The 22,922-nt window shown below is 41.6% G+C and overlaps 3 gene segments (V, D, J or C); all 3 read right to left on the reverse strand.

Moving 5' to 3' along the window:
- Positions 1-3,800: 3,800 nt before the first annotated feature.
- On the reverse strand, positions 3,801-4,242 carry LOC113838666. The segment is given in 2 exon segments: positions 3,801-4,117; positions 4,197-4,242. Coding segments are annotated over 2 exon segments (363 nt in total).
- Positions 4,243-9,914: 5,672 nt separating this feature from the next.
- LOC113838670 lies at positions 9,915-15,061 on the reverse strand. The segment is given in 4 exon segments: positions 9,915-10,082; positions 13,000-13,074; positions 14,637-14,935; positions 15,016-15,061. Coding segments are annotated over 4 exon segments (588 nt in total).
- Positions 15,062-21,193: 6,132 nt separating this feature from the next.
- Positions 21,194-21,687, reverse strand: LOC113838667. The segment is given in 2 exon segments: positions 21,194-21,516; positions 21,615-21,687. Coding segments are annotated over 2 exon segments (366 nt in total).
- Positions 21,688-22,922: the final 1,235 nt, after the last annotated feature.

A 22,922-nucleotide genomic window follows, 5' to 3' on the forward strand; every position in this document is an offset into this window, starting at 1 on the left:
CTATCATCCAGTTTTTGTTCTAACAGCTCAAGAAGCAATGAATAGGTAAGTTTTGATTCATTTAGAACCTGGCTACGTAAGGCTTGTATGTCCTGCAAGTGGGTGGAGAAATCAGACTTCCTTCTGTTCCTGAGGAACAACGACACGTGAATCAATAAAGTCACAGCTAACAAGACATATAAGCCAATATTTTGCAAGTCAGCCTGCGCCTCCAGCAGTGAATGCATATAAGCATAAGATATGTTATACATGTCTAACTGCAAAGGAAATGCAGCCATATTTATTGGTAATTCCATTTCCGGTTGCAGTAACCACATCTGGCCAGCAGGTGGCACAGCCGTGTCTATCTAGAGTAGGATCGGACTCACAGAAAAACTGCTTTTGCCTCTAAGGAACTCTTTAGAACTTACCTGTCAGGTATTTGCATGAGGCAGGTGGCTGTGCCCACAGCTAAAGTTGAAAAGCTTACCCTGCCAGGGTCTGGCCCAGCAGACGGCGCTGCAAGTGTAGACAGGCAGGCGAGAACAGGGAAATGGTAGCAGCATGAAGCGGCCGGGTGCTTTCCCTGTGAATGAGGCTGAAAACCCTCTGCTGTGCGCGCAGGCAGCTCCTGCCTTCAGGCCCTAAGCACACACATGTAGCTAAAGTGAGTGCGCAGGAGAACTCTCTAGGCAGCCGGGGATCCGGGCAAGGCTGTGGCCGGGTCTCCTGCCGCCAGGTGTTGGTGGCGCACGCCTTTAATCCCAGCACTCGGGAGCCTGAGGCAGGTGGATCTCTGTGAGTTTGAGGCCAACCTGGCCTCCAGAGCGAGTGCCAGGATAGGCTCCAAAGCTACACAGAGAAACCCTGTCTCGAAAAACCAAAAAACAAACAAACGAAACAAAAAAGCCCCACGTTGGGCGCCAACTAAAGATTAAAGGTTGCAGCGTGTGCTCAAAGATGAACTGTGATCCCGGATGGTGAAGTCTCTTGATTCAAGAAAACACCAGGGCAAGACACAGACCAGAGCGAGGTTACAGGAACCCAGCAAGTGCGGCCAGAAAAAGGGCTAGGGTCTTCCGGTGCAGCCCTTAAAAAGCTCCCTTACATCACACCGGATTTCCTTCACCATGCCCTTATGGGCGAGTCCCAGGTCCACCTGGCACCTGTCCCATGACTATTGGGTGGGGCTAGGGTGTGTCCCTACAGGTATCCACTAATACCCATCTTCTACATATCCAGTTGTTTACTGAAGGTAAACATTACAATAAATTGAAATCTGCTGTGAAGTTTGAGGTTTAAGACTCAGTGGACCTAAGCTCTGAACCACCTTGTTTACAGACCAGGCACCTTTCATCCTAATAAACCCAGGGGTAAATGTACCCTATTTTCTCTATCCATTCTCCAGTTGAGGGGCATCTAGGTTGCTTTCAGTTTCTGCCTATTACAAATAATGCTGCTATGAACATGGTTGAACATATGTCCTTGTTGTATGAATGTGCTTCTTTGGGGTATATGCCTAAGAGTGGAATTGCTGGATCTTGTGTTAGACTCATTCCCATTTTCTTGAGGAGTCACCATACTGACTTCTAAAGTGGCTGCACAAGTTGGCACTCCCACCAGCAGTGGAGGAGTGTTCCTGTTTCTCCACATCCTCTCCAGCATAAACTGCCATTGGTGTTTTTGATTTTAGCCATTCTGACAGGAGTAAAATGGTATCTCAGAGTTGTTTTGATTTGCATTTCCCTGATGGCTAAGGGTGTTGAACACTTTCTCATGTGTCTTTCAGCCATTTTAGATTCCTCTATTGAGAATTGTCTATTTAGTTCTGTGCCCCATTTTTTAATTGGATTATTTGGTACTTTGGAGAATAGCTTCTTGAGTTCTTTGTATATTTTGGAGATCAGCCCTCTGTCAGATGTGGGGTTGGTGAAGATTTTTTCCCAGTCAGTGGGTTGTCATTTTGTCTTGCTGACTATGTCCTTTGCCTTACAGAAGCTTCTGAGTTTTAGGAGATCCTATTTATTAATTGTTGATCTCAGTGTCTATGCTACTGGTGTTACATTCAGGAAGTGGTCTCCTGTACCGATTAAGTCAAGGGTATTTCCCATTTTATCGTCTAGTAGGTTCAGTGTGGCTGGGTTTATGTTGAGGTCTTTGATCCATTTTGACTTAAGTTTTGTGCAGGGCAAAAGGCTTGGGTCTATCATTAGTCTTTTACATGTTTGCATCCAGTGATGCCAGCACCATTTGTTGAAGATATCCTCTTTGTTCCAGTGTATATATTTGGATTGTTTGTCAAAAATCAGGTGTTCGTATGTATGTGCGTTAAAATCAGGGTTTTCAACTCTATTCCATTGGGCTACCTGTCTATTTTTGTGCCAATACCAAGCTGTTTTCAGGATTATAGCTCTGTAATAGAACTTAAAGTTAGGGATGGTGATGCCTCCAGAAGTTCCTCTATTGTCAGGGTTGTTTTAGCTATCCTATGTCATTTGTTTCTCCATATAGAGTTGAGAATTGTTCTTTCAAGGTCAATGAAGAATTGTGTTGGGATTTTGATGGACTGGATATTTCTGTTTCACAATTTCTATAGAAAAATTAAACAACACATAGAAGATTGAAATAACAGAGAATTTACAAGTCTTGGTTTTATAATTGATGACATTACTAGCAGGCTTCTCTGGAGACAATTACTGTATTTATAACATGCACATTATGAACTATAAGATAAACACAATTTACAACAATGCAGATAAGTCAATGTAGTATAATAAATTCACCTAAACCTGAAAGCTAGAAAGAAAGGAATACTAATTTAGGATTGTGACTGGAAATGTTCAGTGAAGATGAAAGAAGCCCTTGGCCTGGAACTGACCACTGGGATCATAACACCCATATCTAATGTACCAGAGCTGAAATCCAGATTCAAGACTCAAATTTAGTTATTTCTCCCTAAAGATTTTCTTTTTATATTTTAATCATGTACTGGAAATTTCCTTTTTATTATTTTTTCAGTGATGATTTTTGAAAATACAATACTTTTGTGATTGTGTGTTTTAACATTGTACCATACATTTGAGCAGGTGTAAATATTCAGTTCTTGAGATAAGTGTGTGTTTTATCTTGGAATACACACATTCTTTGAGAGGCTCCTAAGCAGACCTAATACAAGCACAGGGGTCTGTGGATGTTTGTCATCAACAGTGGCTGCTCTGAAGGCCAGCACTTCCCAGCAGAGCTGTCTTCTCCTTCTTTGCACTCTCATTTGTAAGCATATAGCTCACCGGAGTGTTCTTCTCTGTGACAGCATGATAGAGGCTGAGGTTACTGTTTCAAAACATGGTTTCAGAATTGTTTGTTAAAAGTTTACCGCATTTATATAAGATATGTTATGACAACAATACGTTTTTGTTTTGGTTTTGTTTTGCTTTTGGTTTTTCAAGACAGGATTTAACTGTGAGTTTTGGAACCTATCCTGGCACAATCTGTAGACGAGGCTGGCTTCAACCTGACAGAGATCTGCCTGCCTCTGCCTAGGAGTGCTGTGATTAAAGGTGAGCACCACCAATGCCTGGCTAAGCATGGATTGTATACCACGTTAATGATGATATCCAATGTTGCCTCTCCTATTCGTGTGGCTGGATTGTCAACACAGAACTGTGAATATTCATCCGAAGAACAGACATCAATTTCCTGTGTGTCTAATCACTAATGTCATAATCCTAGTCATGGAGGAAGGCAGATATTTCCTCTGTTGCTGTCTGGGCACAGAAGAACCACTTCCTTGAGCTTTTCTGACACCTTCAGGATGTGGTTTTTCACACTGTGTATCTCGTACAGTAATATATGGCTGTGTCTTCATTCTTGAGGCTGTTGATCTGTAGATATGCAGTGCTTACAGAGGTGTCCAAAGAGAAAAAAATCTGTCCAGTGAAGTCATCAGCATATGTTGTCTTCCCAGTGTTGGTATTGATCCAGCCCATCCACTTTATGTCCTGTCCTGGTGCCTGCTTCAGCCATTGCATTCCTTGTTCTGTGAAGGTGTACCCTGAAGCCTTGCAGGAGATCTTCACTGACTGCCCAGGTTGCTTCACCTCAGCTCCTGACTGCACCAGCTGGATCTGTGTTTGGACACCTGTGGAGAGAACATGGGGAAGTGAGAAGTCATCGAACTGCCTCAGTTTACCCTGAGGCTGTGGGCTCTGATGTCTTACTTTGGGCAGCTGCCAGTAGAAAAAGGAGCCTCCACACCCACCCCATGCTGTATGAATTTGGGGATCTGTAGTTTTCTGAGACTAATCAGGCACTCCCTTGCAGGGTGAGGGAGATGAGCCTCAGATTTCTACTCTAAAGCTTTTGCATAGAGCACATTTTAATATTACCAGGACCTAAAAAAAATTGAATGCAAATCTAATATACAAGGCTCTAATACTCCAGGTGGGTAACACCATGTCTTCCAGCATCTGGTGTTTATGTTTTCACACAGGCTGTGTCATCCCCCAAGGCTTCTGTTTATACTGGGTCTGCACAGGGACATCTTCACCTGTGCATCTCACAGTCTCACTTGATTCCATTCAACAGGGCCGCAGCGGCCTTTGCCTTCTATTCATCACCTTCCTGTCCTATTGAGAGTCAGTAACCTTAACGTTTCCAATGAGACAGCCGTCTGCACCCTGAGACCTTTGCATTTCTCACATAAATGTGTGCTCTAAATGTGTGCCTCACATGACTTCTAAATATGTGCTGTTCTTGGACTCTTATGGTCCTGTGCACTCCCATGTCAGTGTCTGCCAGTATTGATGAAGCGATTGGAAATAAGGTGCATTTGCATTTAAAACTATGAAATCTGTGCTCTCCTTGTACAGAATCCATGTAATAAATATTATAAATATTAAAGATTGCCAGAAGTTCCATGGAGGGTTTGGAGGGAATGATGTACCTATATTAATATCAAAATTAAAAATTATTACAATTAAAATAGTGAACCAGACAAATAACAAAGAAGAGTTTAGATATCTGATGAGAGGATAGGCAGCTAGACAAATGCGCTGACTTTCAAAAAGTGTTCTATCATCTATTCTATCATTGTGAGTCTAAAGACTAACATGCAACTCAACTTTTATCATAACTAAAGAAAACTATAACCATAGCTATCTGTCTTCAACTCCATCAAAGACCATAGAAAATAGTATATAAACTCTAGAATTGACAAAGACTTCTCATTACCTGGACAGCCACCCAAATTTCCACTGTAATTTTGTGACATCCATTTTCTCCTCGTAGGCCACAGTGTGTCTCACAGACTTCCCAGTGAAGCAGGAAATTGTAAATTGTCCTCCTATACTGGCAGTTTGTCAGGCATTTTTCTCTGTGTCCTTCATGATGTCTGGTAGACTCTTCCATGAAGCAGGAATTCTGCAGCAAAGTTCCATCTTGTTTCAGCAGTCACTTTCCTGTGGGTCCTGGATGCCCACTTTACACAGCATACAAACAAACAGTCAACACAAGAGCAGTTTCTTGCCCAAAAGGCTAGTCTCACCATATTGAAAGCAATTCCATAACCAGTTTCTTTGATGCCCATCTTCCTTACTGACTCTTTGCTGTTGCCAGGAGCGGTTCTGTCTCAATATCCTGAAAAACCCTAAACTATTTTAAATGCCATTTTCTGTAGGTCTGTGAAAGGTTTGAAAATTGCCTATCCATTTGAAATATATCTCTATATATCTAGAAAACCTAGCTAACCTAACTATAAGTTTTGACTAATATAGGTAACTATCAATAATCTGTACTTAAATATACAATACCTAAAAAAGAGGAGAAATATACATATATCAAAATTAATCTTAAATTTGGATCAACAAATGAAAATCCATACCAATACAAAGTATTCATTTCTATATCATATTTCCCCATTTTAGAGAAAATGAATGTTTGTGATCCTTAACCATTTGTAACCAACCCCATTTAAATGAAAACAAACGTTTATAAACAATATTTGGGAGTTTGGGCACCATTCTTTACAAATTATTTCTGTAGGTTGGGAGGCATGAAACACACAATCCAATTTCAGAGAGCAGTCTAATGAGCACCCACCCCAGGGCTGCTGCTGATAGAATTAATCCTCTTACATTCTGAGCTGGGGATCCCACTACCCTTTCCCCAATGTCACCTGAGTAGGAGCCCTGCTTGTTGTCAAAGCACCTGTGACTCCAACAATTGATTGTAAAATATCAGCATATTGTCATCCTTCTTTGGGTGCTTTTAGGCCCAGTTAATGTGATAGTTGGTCACAGAGAACCGAAGGCAGCACATTTGAGGAGCAGCAGTTGGATTGCGAATGGCGGTTCTGTTGTGTGATTCCTGTGAGGAGAGCAAGTTATATGTTGATGATGTGACTCATGGGATTCCAGACCCCACAGATTAGTGCAGCACCAAACATGCATTTAGTTGCTGGGTGAAGTCTGCTACCAGAGGCGGATCTAATCTCATGAGGCGCAAACGCCATCCATCCAGGGAAAGAAAGTGGATGTCTCCTGAGAATTCATCAGCAATCTCCCCAGCAAGCTGAAATTCTAAAAGTCTAACAATGGACATCTGTTTCTTAGCCATATAATGAAAGTCTGGAGTAAATCTGAACACAAGGATGGGAGCTGTACACACACCTGGCACCTGACACCAGACTGAAGGACACTAATCCTTAAACATAAGACTGGAAATAGAGGAACTTCCCCCACCTGAGGTTCTACATTCTGTGAAGAGATGAAGGTGGCCTCAAACCCAGGATATTGTAGGGAACATGGTGTAAATGCATGAATTGGGTAGTAATATCTTTAAGGTGGGAAAACATCACTTTTACTCTTTCAGGAGGCCAAATGTGCAAATAGACAGTCTGTAATTAATTTACTTTCTTCTCTTTTCCCAAGACAAGTGTGTGTGTGTGTGTGTGTGTGTGTGTATGTGTTTAGTATTCCAAGTTTGCCTAAAGTCTTTCATTTTAGGGAAAGCATTCACATAAAAATGAATTATTAGCCAGGCGTTGGTGGCACACACCTTTAATCCCAGCACTCAGGAAGCCAAGGCAGGTGGAATTCTGTGAGTTCGAGGCCAGCCTGGTCTCCAGAGCGAGTGCCAGGATAGGCAGGACCTGGCTACAGGTGTGCCCGACCACGCCCATCATGGGCATGGTAGAGGTGATGTCAGGGTGATGTCGGATAGGGTTAAAGGGAGAGACAAGGCACATGGGGTCCTCTCTTTGGCCTCCCTCACCTTGCTGCTCCTGGCACACTCTGGCTTGCATTTGGCTGGCTTTTATCTATTAAAGATATCTTAACCTTACACATTGCGTATCTTCTCTTAAGTTCAACTTTCACAGTGTAGCTTGAGTTCACAGAGCTCAGCTTCAGGAAGAAGAGGCTCTTGTTTTCCTGGAAGCACTGAATGGATGTGACAGAGATTGATTGTAAGTGGAGCCTCTATCATTCCTAATGTTCCTCTCACACTAGGGTCTTCTCTGCTGGCATTTGGATCCAGCTCAACACAACCCACTACTACTACAGAGTGACTACAGATAATTATGGCATGCTAAATCGCTATACTGAAAGACCCCAGACCCTAAGGGCCACAGGATGCCGAGGAGCCCCCGAGACTCAGAAACCAGACCAAGAGCTGCAAAAGCAAGAGAGTTTATTGAACGAATGTGCATTCAGGATCAGGAATACTGGGAAAGCTGCGTGCCCCAGCATGGGGTGCAAGCTCCTTATATAGGAAAAAACCACAGATCAACATACAAGCAAGGGGCACAAAGTGATTGATTACAAAGTATGATCTCATGTTAGAGTGGTCACTCAGGTGTGACCTGCTTTTCTACAAAGGAAAAACCACAGAATGTACCCTGAAAAGTCCCCGATTGTCTGTTGGTCAGGTGTGATCCAAAAAGGATTGTTTGTCTGCCCTCAGGTTGGAGCCAATTTCCTTGTCCTGGGCCAAGGCCTGTGGGAAACTTTTTCTCTCAGAAAACTAAAATCTTTTAATACCTTTGGAAATTAATCATCATTTTATTGCTAGACCAATCTCATTTTGCATGGAATCATGGAGTTGATCTAGCAACTGTCTTAGGTTTTCTGGTTAGAGTCCTTGGCTCCTAAGACACTTTGTGCCTTCCAGTTCCTGATGAACCAAGCAACCCCTCCATCAGATAACCTTTCAGGACATCTCTGCTTCTCTGTGTTCGCCAGGAATACCTGTTTACTTTCCCTAAGCCTGAGAGTGGGCTATCCTTCTCTCTCTCTGTCTCTCTCTCTCTGTCTCTCTCTCTCTGTCTCTCTCTCTCTCTCTCTCTCTCTCTCTCTCTCTCTCTCTCTCTCTCTCTCTCTTTCATTGTACGGTCCCTCCCATCAAACACGAGGTCCATGGCCGAAAAGTTTCAAATGTACACCCAGATAAAAATTTCCCTAAACTTCTTATTTTACAACTTCTCCCTAGTCTATTTTTTTGAGACAGGGTTTCTCTGTGGCTTTGGAGGATATCCTGGAACTGGCTCTTGTAGATGAGGATAGCCTCCAGCTCTGCCTTTCTCTGCCTCCCGAGTGCTGGGATTAAAGAACTTTGCCACCACTTCCTGGCATCCTAGTCTGTTTGTTGCATTATATTTAAAATCAAATGCAGACTGCTCCAACAACTACCTCTAGGTGTTCCTTCAAAATATCTGCATCCTGGGACAAGATCAAATTGGCTCATGTCAGGCAGTCCTGCCTCACAAATTGCCCCAACTGATGCCCACACGTCTCTAGCCCTAAAAGTTCCTCAGAGCCTGGAAGGCCTGGACACAGCCAACATTCCAGCCTCTTTGGTTCCACCCTGTTGTGGGAACTCATCCATCAAATAGCCTTTGAGGAACCAGCCCCTTCCTCTTGGAGTCTCAGGTGCTGCATGCAGAATAAGGGAGCTCTTGTCTTTGGTGGTGATTGCAGATCAGGTCTCAGCTTGCAGAGCTCTGGGCAGAAGGCCTCAGTGTTTCTCTATTTCATTTCTTAATTCATGAGTAAATATGAAATAAATACCTGACTTCCCTTTATCCAGGTTTCATGAACCTTTACACCTCCCAACAATGATGTCTCCATGTCAGCAGGAAGTAGTCACAGAGAAAATTTCACCTAATCATTTGTTTGTTGTCAACAAATGTCTGGGATGTTAGGTTTCAAACAAGGGACAAATGGCAGAGGTGCCTATTCACATTATCAAGGCAGAAACTGGACACCAGGTTCTCCCTGCCTCCCTCAGCCCTACCTGTAACAGGGTCCTCCTGGCTGGCTTATCCTTTCACCTACCCTAAGCATTCCAGCCCTGGGCTGGCCTTCCCTACCTGAGCTGCTCTTCTGTGTATCACCCAACTGTTTCAGTTACCTGGTCCTTTTCATCTCTTTTGGGTATCCTGGCTCCTTCACCTTCTTCCCCTGTCATCCCTCCACTCCTGGCTCCTCTCACTCCTCACATGACTCAGGGTAGTGTCCACTCTGGACTCCCCAGATGTTCACACACCTGGCTATGCTCTCCCACAATGATATAATAAACTTTCTCCTCCAAAAACAACTGGGGTCAATCGTGTTCCTTTAAATTTTAATTCTTTTTTTAATTCACAAATAGCCTTCCCTAAGTCCCACACAATTACAGCCTAGGCTTCAGCTGAGTTTCCTATAAGTGGCTCATGTCTGTTTTAAACAAAGGAGAGAAGCTGGATGAAAAATATACATCAGGAGACACCATAATGTAAGTTATATGTTAAGTAACTGCATCAGGTAAAATACAAATGGGTCACATTGGTGCCTAATGTGCACAGTTCTCAGGGAAAGTAGAATACTTGAGACCTGTTAGGATGTGTGGGTCACAGAGTGTGGCCTCACCTCCCCTGTGATTCCCCTAATGCAAGCACTGTCCTAACCGGATACCACTGAGTCTTTGAGTCTCATGAGGGAAAAATCATCACCAATACTGCAGACTTCACTCGGGGTGAATCCAGAGGCTGCAAAGGAGAGTGTCAGGGACTTTCCAGGCTGCACCAAGCCTCTGCCCTGACTCCACCAGCTGAACCTCACACTAGATGCCTGCAAACAGAGAATTCTGTCAGTACACAATCACAGATGCCCAATAACCCTCTCACTTCCTTTTCTCCAAATACTTAGTATCTCTCCTAATGTATAAATTACCTTAGAAGAGAGTAAAAAGGGAAACCCAGCTCAGTATCAAATCCATGCTGAGTGTTGAGTGTTCAGCGATGACCACAGAATGGGAGGACCTTTGAGTCCAGAGCTCCGTGCCTCTGTCATGTCTGTAGGGTCAGGACTGGTTTTCATGGGCAGAGGGGTACAGAATTTTCATGTCTTCCTGCTGTGTCATGAACTCAGGGGCAGGAGCTTAGTGGAGACAAATAAGGGTGCAAATGTCTGAGATGAAATAAAGACCAAAGTGGAGTTTATGGTATCAAAGCATCACTTACTGTCCAGGGACATAGCCTAGTTGGTAGAGTATTGTCTTGCATTTTTGAAGCCCTATGTTTATTCCCAGGACTGCATGATAGGCAAGAGGATAGGGCAGGGGAATGAAAATTTTGAGTTGTGTGTGGTCTGTATGGAGCTGTTTGTCAGGAAGAAGAGTGAAGAAAGAATGAATGAGGAAAAAAATTAATTTTACTTAGTATCATTTTAGGTTTTAAAGAAAATGTAAGTTTTCAGCCCTACTTCAGTGTTCTCTGTGTTGGTAAGCTCTTTTCCTGACTTTGGTAAATAATTACATTTTTTTAATTTTTTAATTTTTAATTTTTAATTCCAATTTTTAATTGGAAATTCAGAGAAACAAAACCTAACCAAAGTCATTTGGTTAGGGTCTGTGAATAATGAATGCATATATTACACTGAATTAACACATTTTGCTGAAGCCATAGCTGAGTGGTATAGCATATCAGGCATAAAGTCCATGATTGATCCTCCAAAAAATAATAGAATGTCTATGTACATATGAACCCTGAGAACATTCTTTATCAATGATAAACACACATTTTGATGGTCATATTTAGCAATTTGCTCCTCCAGGGCTGACCTTCCCCACCTACCCTAGAGTCCTGCTCTTCCCCCATCAAAAAGGTACTGCCAGCTCCTCTGTGACCTCCCTAACACCCAATGGGACAATGTCCTTTCAGCCACATCCTTCTATTCTGAAAATCCTCAAACATTTGCCTTCCTCCCACCACCACCACCTAATGAGCCCAATGTCACACACACACACATACACACACACACACACACACACACACACACACACACACACACACAGCAGAGGAAGAGAATGAGACTGGAAAAGTATTGATTAAAGCTGGAGAAGTCATGAATTTTGAGAGTCAGCAATATTTGGATACATGAAGATTTTGAGTGGGGATAATATTTGGCACAGAATTCTGGTTAGAAATTCACAAAAATTAATTAAAAATGTAGAAGTAACAGGGAAATCTACCCTTATGCATAGCTCCATTGTGAGTGGTTTTTCCTTCAGTGCTAACACTGAAGGGAAAGCCGTGGTATCCAGGGCTGGGCTCCTCAGCAGGATCTGCAGGGTTAGGGTTGCACTGGTTTTCAGGAGCAAAAAGAGGCCTTGTTTGCATTTCCAGCTCTGTATGAGGAGTTTTGTGGTGGAAGAATTAGGCATTTAAATGCCTATAGCAAAGGAAAGAGACAAGTCAAGTGATATGGAAAGAAGTAATTACTGATTATTTACTATGTATTTGTGATATAATTCAGTCTTATTTTTAATTTACCTTTCTTTTTTGCTGCAGCCACAACTCTCTCTTATTAGCTCTACAGAGGTGTGGTAATTTTAGAAGGATTAGCAAAGTTTTATGCATTTTGAATCTAGATATTGAATTGAAGAAACTGGTTTCAAGGATGTAGCTTAGTGTTAATTCATGCAAACAACTGGTGTGTGATACCCAGTATGGAAGAAAATGATATGTAAATTCTATACACTATTACTTTTCTGTAAGTGACTTAAATTTGAATATTTGTTTGCATTAATTATTAATCTGGTGAGGCCTGTGTTTTGATTCCCACTATTGAACATCAGAGTCACTAGTTTTCAACATTTTCAAACTAATAAAGGAACCATGTGTGTCTCTAAGAAAAGACAGAGAGAAATCTAGAGCCTCCACTCGGGACTGTGATCTTGTGTCCCTCCATCCCTCCAGTCCTGTCCCCTCCCCGGACATGAAACTCTATCCTGATTGGGTGAGACTCAGTATGAAGAACCTTGAGGTTGCCTCTCCATGAGATTAGACTGTCCATTCCTGGCTTCCAATTGAGGAATTTATCCTATAATGAGATGTACTGTCTCCATGGTGACAGAGAGGGCCTTTGATGTGTCATTTCCTTTTCTGTAGCAGTCCCAGGAGAGTACATAAAATCTAGGAACTAACTGATCTTGTATCCTTCTAGGGGAGGATTCTAACTGCCATAGGAGATGGTCTCCTGGGCCTTGTATGTGGTTAACTCAGAGGAGTAAACTCTGAGTAGATTCAGGAAACACCCTTGCTGGCCCCTCTATACTTACCCCTCAGGCTGTGCATAGCTAAATTATTTTGCTTTGACTTTCTGATGTCTCATGGCAAAAATACTTACCAATGTCAGTGATCATGTGGACATGTTGTCATTTGAAAATCACAATATACAATATTGGACCTCTATAATTTCTTTGACAGATCATGGTCTCCAATTGATTAATCTCACCCCATATAGGGATTGCTCTGAAATGTTTGTAGACAGTTTAATGCGCTCTCAGCAACCATGTACAGTTCAGGAAGGTTCTCCTAGGAATCTTGTGTGACTGTGATGAATCATGGCAGCCATAGATGAAGTTCTGTGGAGGATGGAATCTTTACCTCTCCTTGAGAGATCCAGTGTGTCCCCACCAAAGTCAGCCCTATTCAACTTACATGGGTTCATACAGTTCAAATATAACAACACCCAACATTCTTACCACTTTTGATCTTTCTGTGGATGGTTCCCTGGAATTCACAGATAATGGGAATCTTCTTCCCTTTCTATCCTGACTCTGTGGTTTATATCTGAGTAAGAGATTTCATGATGTTGCTGAAACTTTATGTTGCACACAGGACATTGAGGGGACACTGACCCTGGATGACAGGAACTTTTGGTAATTAAAATACCCTGTAGCCATGCTATCAATGGCAGAATTATTTGTTCCTGTCATTGAGCCTTTGTAGAGACAAGGTATGTGTGTTCTCCTAATGAAAACAGAAGGAAAACAAAAAAGCACAGATATAGAGAATTCATTAGATACAGATATGTGAAAGTTAATAAATCAAGGGGGGTTATAAGTGGCCCTTCACATCTCTAAAAACAAAAATCTCTCCCAGTCTCTCTCTCTTTCTCACTCTCTCTCTCATCTTTCCCTTTGTGTACGTGTGTGCGTGTGTGAGTGTGTGTGCATTTGTGTGTGTGTGTGTGTGTGTGTGTCTGTGTGTGTGTATGTGTATGTCTGTGTGTGTCTCTGTGTGTGTGTGTCTGTGTGTGTGTCTGTGTGTGTGTCTGTGTGTGTGTCTGTGTGTGTGTGTGTCTGTGTGTGTGTGTTGTGTGTGTGTGTCTGTGTGTGTGTCTGTGTGTGTGTGTCTGTGTGTGTGTCTGTGTGTGTGTGTGTGTGTGTGTGTGTGTGTGTGTGTGTGTGTGTGTGTGTGTGTGTGTGTGTATGTGTTGTATGGAGGTGCTGTGGTTATCCTGTGTCATACACTGATGTCCAGTCATTGTCAGTCAGTGTCAATCTAAACTTGCTTCAGAGACAATCCAATTTCAGGAAACAGGCAATGATCACCCAGGGCTCCTGATGACATCAAGGCCTCTCCCATCATCAGTTCAGGATCCCCTGCTCTGGCCCAGTGTTATGTGAGCAGGAGCCCAGAATGCTGAGAGAGTAACAGACTCTATACCAGAGGACTCCACAGTGTAATAATTGGGTCCGTCTTCATCTCTCAATTGATAAAAAAGTGTGATTACAACTAACAAAAGCAATCCAGGATTAGACTTACTTATAAATGATTACTTAGAATTGAAATTATGAGGAAAGGTAAAGGGACTCCTCACAAATCTTTGGTAACAACTTCTACTAAAGTATTTGGTGTGCTGTTAAGTACATCAAACTGAATTTTGACATATGTTTATGTGTGTTATGATATTGCTGATCTATTTCCAAGTCAAATTCTTATTATAGTGTATTCCCAGCTACTTTATCAACAATTCTAATGTCTTTAATTTAGATAACACACACACACACACACATACACACACCATAATGTATTGTCACAGCTTCTTATATTTTGTTTCATTAAAGAAGACACATATCAATGGAGGTGGTCACTGATAAAGATCTCATCAATTTGTGGTATAATGCAGGGCACACTCAGTCATTTTCAGATGTCATTTGGAAAAACAAACAAACCCCTCATAGGACTGTTAGGAGGAGGCTGAAACAGGACAGTCAGATTCATTATTTCTTTGTAAGTCTCCAGGCTGCTCTTCTGTGTCATCTCAGTCTCTGCTTCCTGCTCCTCCAGGGTTTCTGACACACTCAGGATGTGGTTGCAACACTGTGTCTCTCACACAGTAATAGACTGCAGAGTCCTCAGATGTCAGGCTGCTGAGCTCCATGTAGGCTGTGCTGGAGGATGTGTCACTGGTCGTGGAGACCCGTCCTTGGAACTTCTGTGCATAGTTTGTGCTTCCAGTTCTAGGGTTGAGACGTCCCATCCACTCCAGCCCCTGTCCAGGCTTCTGCTTCACCCAGTGCATATAGTACTCAATGATGTTGTAGCCTGAAACCTTGCAGGACACCTTCACTGAGGACCCAGGCCTTACCAGCTGAGACCCAGACTGCTGCAATTGGATCTCACCTTGGATACCTGTGGAGAGAAGGAAAACTGGATGCTACTGTCACCTGAGCCTCTACTGTCCTCAGGCCTGGAACTGGAGAGCCTCTTACCTGTAGCTGCTGCTACCAGGAAAAACAAGCTCCAGATCCAGCCCATGGTCAGGATGTGTGCACTCAGGGACTGTGGAGATGAAGTTAGTCACCTGTTGCTGTGGTCTATAGATATCTCAGTATTTAGCATCACGAATTCATGTCATTTGCATATTCATGAGACAGTTAGCTGTTATTATCAAGACCTGATCCAGCCTGAGAAGAAGGCAGAAGCCTCTGTGTCAGACAGCAGGACACTGATTGACCAGTCCTAACACAGTCTTATTGAATACATCCAATAACTCATCCCTAAGCTCTTCACAGACAGACTCCTTCCCACTGAGACTGAAGTCTGCACTGTTATGTTCCTCAAACTGAGCCACACTGAATGGTCCATGAGCCAGCTGACCTACCTCAGTGTGAAATGTGTTTGTGACTCAGGGAACTTGCATTGAGGGCATTGAGTCCATTCTGGCCCACCAGACTTTAGCAGAGGATATTGGAGAGTGTTGTTCAACCCTCATCAGATACTTGCAGGACCCATGGGACACCATAATATTAGCTGGCCACACCTTAGACATTTTGCCAGAATGGGGCATGAATTTCAACCTATTGAGTAGAACAACCCTTGTGATCAGTGTAGGCACTTAGTAAGGGATCTATGTTAATGTTTCTGAGACACAGGCAAGAGGAGCCCAAATGGACTCTTGATAAACTCAAACGCTCCAAAAACCTTGGATGTTAAAGTTTTCTTTTTAAGAATGCTGTAGGTGTGTTTCTCATGAGTTTCCTTCTTTAAATCACTTTCTTTTGTCTATTTGTTTGCTTTCTACAGTGGTAAAGAATTGTTGTGGAGTTGAATGGTTGGTACTTATGTAAGTAAAAGAAAATTGTCCTAATTTGAACCACCTTAGTCAAGATAGTACTTGATAATAGCCAGAACATTAATCACAAAAACAATATAAAAGTCACCCAAATTAGAAAATTGAAACTTACTCATCAATTCAGACGGCATGAATATATATATATATATATATATATATATATATATAATTAGAAACAGTCAAAGACTACATGAGGTATTACAACCAATAAACAAATTAAGAAAGATAGTGAGATACACCATCACTATTCCCTATAAATTAATACTAGACATATTAAAAATCAAGATAGAAAAATAAAGACATACAGAATTACACCATGCATACCCAAACTCTCACTACCAAATTCCTAGCCTCCTCCTCTGTATGAGTTATTTACACACACACACACACACACACACACACACACACACACACACACAGAGAGAGAGAGAGAGAGAGAGAGAGAGAGAGAGAGAGAGTTGGAGAGAGAGAGAGAATGAGAGAGAGATAAATATATAGGACAACATGCTCAGTTTTTTTCAGTGTTTTTTGTACATGATTTCTGAGATGACCACTTCACATTGGAAATTTGAAAATATTCACTCTGTATGAATATGATCATGAGCCCATATACATATATGCACATAACTCAGTCAAAAATGAGAAAAAATCAATTAAATATTTAAAAAATACTTGATAGGCATTTATCTAAACAATACTTATCTATGTTCATAGATGTCTAAAGAATTTCCAGTTTTGAATTATTATTGATCCACAGGTTAAATGAACATGGGAATGCCCATCTTAGTATAACCTTAGTATAACCTGTCAGAAACAAGAGATAATAATGGCTGATACACACATAAAGCATTTTTTGGTTTGTCTGTAGATGAGTGTGGTGAGACTGGTGTGCACTCTTCACCAAACAAAACACAGCTTCACCATAAGTTCTCCCAGTCAACCAATAGGCTACATATGAGAGACAGGAACATGTGTTTCATGAGAGGTCAACACCAATATCTGCAACTATTGCAGGGTCATTCCTAGGAGTCAAGATAAGAAAAGGACTTCACTATGAAGCTGAGAGTGGTTTGTGGGGTGTGGGAATTGAGGAGTTAATGGGATGATTTACTGATAACTATCATCAAAATATGTCATAGATACATAAAATAACTATAGAAGCAATAAAATGACTTAATTTGAAATTGATCATTTTATTTGAGGAATAAGTCATTGACAAAGAAAGGGTGGCAGAGAGAATCTGTGAGAATACTGTGATGTGGTCTTGGGATGATGAAAACTCAGTCCTGTGTGTGAAACTGAATGGACCTGAGTGAGTTACAGCAAGTGAGATAATCCAAGGTCATGAAGACAAACACTGCCTGACCTGAGACACATGGAGAATGAAAAGGTGGAAACCCTGGCATCAGAGAGCATTGTTGATTCCCAGAGGCTGAGGTGAGAATGGGAGGTGACTGTGGAAGAGTAAAGTCAGACTACACACGGAGAATTTACATTCCAGAATTGTTTAATGATGCATTTTAGGGTACATTTCACACCAGTTCTTTGTGTCCTGGCTTATAATGGGCAGTGGGCATTGCTCTGTTCCATGCTCTGGAGCAATTTTCTTTCACTGTGTTGACTTCTTCCCTGATGCACTGAGCACTGCCTGAGTCAGCTTCAGCCCTAAGTGTAGCTGCCCCCTGAGGTTGGGAGCTCCATTTCTTCTTTTAGTATTGTTATTAGATTCTTTCATTTATTTTACATACCAACCACAGTGTCCTCTCCTTCCTCTCCTCAGATACTCGGGATCATGGTAGAAACTGTGAATAATGCAGTGACTGAACCTTGTGGAAACAAAGCCTGCTGGAATGAAGGCAGCTCACCTCCTCTCAACCATAGTCAAAGAACACAGACAAATAAGGAGCTGTGTGTCTGAGAAATGGTCTTCTAGAGAGGAGAGTACAGCAACACAAAAGCCCTGAAATCATATTTACAAGTAACATTATGTGGACTGAGAAGCTTGTAATTATATAAGGAATGTATATATTAGGAATATATTAGGAACATATACATATATATATATATTTCATATCTATATCTATATATATATATATATTATATATATATATATATATATATATATATATATATATATATATATGAAAGAGAGCAGGAGCAGAATAGAATATAAAATTTTACTCATGTATGAAAAAGTTTGTCTTTAAAAACCATATTAGTTCTACAAACTGAAGAACCCCAAATTCCTATTTCTTGATATACGACTCCTGAGTATAAGGATGAGTAGGTCTCTGATTTTTTGCCTTCTCTTTTCCTTCTGCTGTCTTGCCTTGTCCAACTTAGTTGTGATGGTTTTTGTTTTGATTATTATATTATATTATATTATATTATATTGTATTATGTTTCACTGTTAACACATACTAATGTGTCACTCGAAACTAAGATCACAAACTAAGAAGAATACGTCATGGCATTTGGCCATAATTTTATGGTAAACATAAATCTGGCTTTTAATCTGTTATTAAATCTGTGATTAAATTTAAACATAATTTAAAAATTTAATCTGTCATCCAATTTAAACCTGGTTTAAAGATTAAATTTAAAACTGATTTAAACTACTGAACACAGTGTTCATCTTATAGGAATATTGGTATTGTAACAGCACTTGGCTAGAAAACTAACCTGAATGCAGAGGAAACCAGAAGCCATTGTTTTTGTTTTGTTTTGTTTTGTTTTGTTTAATTTGGTTTGGTTAGGTTTGGTTTGGTTTGATTTAATCATAGGTCCAGAGATCCTAAAACATGCTTTGATTTTGTTATTTCCCAGATCAAGATGATAAGCCCTTAGTGCTTAACAGGTTATACACTCTGGATATAAGACACAAGTAACTCAAGCTGTAAACGATTTGTAATCTTCCTCAATGATGACTGATTTGGAGTCCTATGTCCAAAAGAACTTGTTCAGGCTATAGAGGGTGAAAAGTCACCAACCAAACATTTCCAAGTTATGTACTAATCCTATGACAATTCTTCCCTGCCAAGACAGATACCTTCACTGGTAAACTAGTGTCAAGACTCTGTTGAGAGCCAACTAGCCTCTGCTTATTTGAAATTGTATCATGAGACACAGGAGGACACAGGTGTCTGATAACATTTTTTCATTGAAAATAACATTTTTTGGGGGGGAAGGGCTTCTCTGTGACTTTGGAGCCTGTCTGGGATCTAGCTCTTGTAGACCAGCCTGGTCTCAAGCTCACAGAGATCAGCCTGCTTCTGCCTTCCAAGTGCTGGAACTAAAGGTGTGCACCACCAACATCCAGCCAAAAATAAAATTTATATAAATACATTCTGATCACAATTCTCACAACTCCCCAGCATTCCAACTTTCAGGTCTTCATGCCCCCTCCCTTTAGAAATCAATCAGGTAAATAAAATGACATGTACACAATCTGTTATACAATAAAAAAATTCAAAAGCACACACAGGTTCTCATGTGCACAAAACACACACACACACACACACACACACACACACACACACACACACACACACACCATGGTAATCTCCCTCTCCAATGAATAGGTCTTAGGAAGTTTCAGTACCCCTATCCCTCCTTCATTGTTTAATTGTCATAGCTTCATCTTTTCTCTTTTCACCAGGTTCTCCACTGAAATTGAGGACCAGACTCCAACACTGCCGCAAACAAGCCTTTCCAGTCTATCTGGGACAGTTCTGTCACTAGTTGACCATGAATGTAATGTCTGCCTCACAAAGGGTAAATGCATAACATATGAGAATATCACTTCCTTAAATCTCCTAAAAAAAAATCATTCCCGCACTAATCCAATCAGCTTTTCCACAGCCTGGAGGATATCTGTCATTTGCCAGTTGTTGCTGAAAGGTGACTGGATAAATTAAGGTTGGTTGTTTGAAAGCCTTGGGCTGTTCCTCTCTAATATTATAATGTAATACTGATGTTGGATATGCTTTCAATTCCCCTGTCTTTGTCTGAATATCTCTTAAAGCTTGTAACTTATCAATCAAAATGGAATTGTTTTCTTTATTAACTCTTTCTAAGACCTGTATCTTGGCACTCATGTCAAGCAACTTGGCTCTCATATCAGCCAACATTTTAGGGATAAAATAAGAATGATCAATCCAATAATGTTAATCTTTGGCATTTTGTGGATCCCATCTGAGTTAATTTTCCCCTCTTTTATTTGTTCTCTTTTTACACACCCATCATGTGATCATACAGAGACATATCTCCTTCCATCATAATGGTGTTTCCAATTTTTTAACGTTGGAAAAGCTTTTTTAAAACTAATTCCTCCATCTAAGAATTGCAAATTGTCTCTCCAAATCTGGTGATGATGATGGGGAAATGTTATACTTAAGGAGTCTGAGTGGAGAACACAGGCTGTGAACAGCATGGTGAATACACACAGCTGCTGCTGCTGGCCTGTCATCAGTCTGAGGAGGGGATCCAGGGAAAGCTCAAACCCACTAAGGAAAAAAGCCAAAGAGCCACCATCTGCACTGGGGAACATGGAAACATGCTGACTCGGTTGGCATTAGGAAGTCAAGCACCTGGAGCATTTTCTGTAAAGAGGCTGCAACAGAAAAAATAAAACAAACAAACAACAAACAAAACAACAAATCCAGAATGGCTCAGAGGGCTTGGGAAGAAAGGGAAAGACAACCTCTGCTGATGTGACTCTGCTGGGCACATTTCCTACCAGGTTCAGCTGCTTCCGGGGCCAGTGCTGCAAAGCCACAGGAAAGTGGCTATTTCATGAAACTGTGACCCAAAAATTGGATGAGGATGAGGTGTTAATCTCATGAGTCTTAATCAATAAAAACCAGAAGTCAGATATCAGGGTAAAAACCTGGAAGATCAGAGAACTGGAAACAGTTGCCACTTGCTTCCTGCCTGCTTTGTTCCTACATCCAAAAACGCTGAGATCCTGTCTACATCCAACCTTTGCACTTCCTGTCTCCACCTCCCAAGTGCTGGGATTAAAGGTGTGAGCCAAGAGAGCTGGGATTAAAGGCATGTGCCACCACTGCCTGGCTTCTGAAGTTAACTAGTAGCTAGCTCCACCCTCTGATCTCCAGGCATGTAGAGACCACAAGTTCTGGACGCTTTCAAGTAAATCCTTAGATGGATTGACATCCGAGACCTCAGAACCAGCATCCAAATATGTCTGCAGCTGTTCCTGCAATGTGCTGGTTTTCCATGTGACCTGCACCCCCTGCTGGTTCTGAGCGCTCCTGCAGGGAGTTTTTTTTTTCAGGGTTCACAATGAAGTCCTCTCACTGTGTGTCTCTAGCACAGTAATAAATGGCAATGTCCTCGGCTCTTAAGCTGTTCATTTGCAAGTAGAGGCTGCTTTTGGAGTCATCTCTTGAGATGGTGAATCTGCCACTCACAGACTCCCCATAGTATGTTACATAATTGTAACCCTTGGTTCCAATTTGTGCAACCCACTCCAGCCCCTTTCCAGGAACCTCGCGAACCCAGTCCATCCTGTAGTCACTGAAGGTGAATCCAGAGGCTGCACAGGAGAGTTTCAGGGACTTTCCAGGCTGCATCAAGCCTCCGCCAGACTCCACCAGCTGAACCTCACATTGGACACCTGTGAAAAGAGAATCCTGTCAGGAAACTCTCACAAATATTCACTGTCCCTCTCTCTCAAGTCCATTCACACAGTATCTTTTCTTGTGTATAAATTACCTTTCAAAAGAACAAGGAAAACCCAGCTCAGTCTCATCTCCATGCTGAGCGTTGAGAGTTCTGTGATGACCACAGAATGTGAGGACCTGGGAGTCCAGAGCTGGGTGTCTCTGTCAGAGCTGTAGGGTCAGTGCTGCTTTTCATGGGGAGTGGGGAACATTATTTGCATGTCTTCCTGCTATATTATCAGGTCATGGGCAGGAGTCTTAGGGAGGACAAATAAGGGTGCAGCTGTTTGAGATGAAATTAGGAAGTGGTGTATATATCAAAGTATCAATCATTGCCTCGGGCATGTAGCTTAGTTGTTAGAGTATTGTTTTGCATTCCTGAATCCCCGTGTACATCCCTACCATTACATGATGAGCAAGAGCTTGGAGTAGGAGAATCTTATACTGAAGTTATTATGCTTGGTCTATATGAAACTGTGCACCAACAGAGAAAAGAGAAGATAGAAGAAATTAAAAATTAGACTATTAAGTTTGACTTCATGGTTTTACATAGCCATATATTTTCAGTCTTCCTTTGTTGTGCTCTCTACTTCTAAACTTTTCTGCTAACCTAGCATGGATTATTAAACTAATTCTTAGGGATTGAAGATAAGAGAAGCCAAAATATAATCATTTCATAATTGTTGTATAAGGTTCAGTAAACAATGAACGCCTACCTTTAGTTGAATTTAGTTGAATTAACAACATGTGCTTGAGGCCACAGCAAAGTGGTATAACATTTCCTGCATAAAGATTCTTCTTTAACAATGGTTATAAGACATTTTGATGACCCATATTTACCATTTCACTGCTCCAGGACTGACCTTGCCCACATTCTATAGAGACCCTCTCATCCCCATCACAAAGGTAGTGCTGGCTCTCTGTAACCTCCCTAAAACACCCAGTGGGGCTCTTTCCTTCCATGCCACATCCTTCTGCTCTCTGTTTCTTCAATGACTTGCGTTTCTCTCTCCATCAGCTAGGCCTGATGTTTCTCACAGTAAAGATCCACCTGGATCTTGAGAGAATTGCCTAAGGGGGACTATAAGGTAATCCACCTCCTTCCTTTCCCAGAGCCTACTGTCTTCCTGTGACATTCATCCCCAATGCCAAGGCACCAAGGAACATGGGGTGGTAAAGACTCACACAGAGCATTCAGAGGACTGACCTAGGGTCTCGGCACATATGTGCCAGTTTGCATGTCTTCATGTGGGACTCCTAAAAGTGGGAACAGGGGCTGTCTGTGACTCTTGTGCTGACTTTGCAACCTTTTTCCTCATGCTAAGTTGTGTCAACAATGTGACACGCCATGTTTGTTGAT

Source organism: Cricetulus griseus, chromosome 5 (genome assembly GCF_003668045.3).
Source record: "Cricetulus griseus strain 17A/GY chromosome 5, alternate assembly CriGri-PICRH-1.0, whole genome shotgun sequence".
Classification (NCBI taxonomy): domain Eukaryota; kingdom Metazoa; phylum Chordata; class Mammalia; order Rodentia; family Cricetidae; genus Cricetulus; species Cricetulus griseus.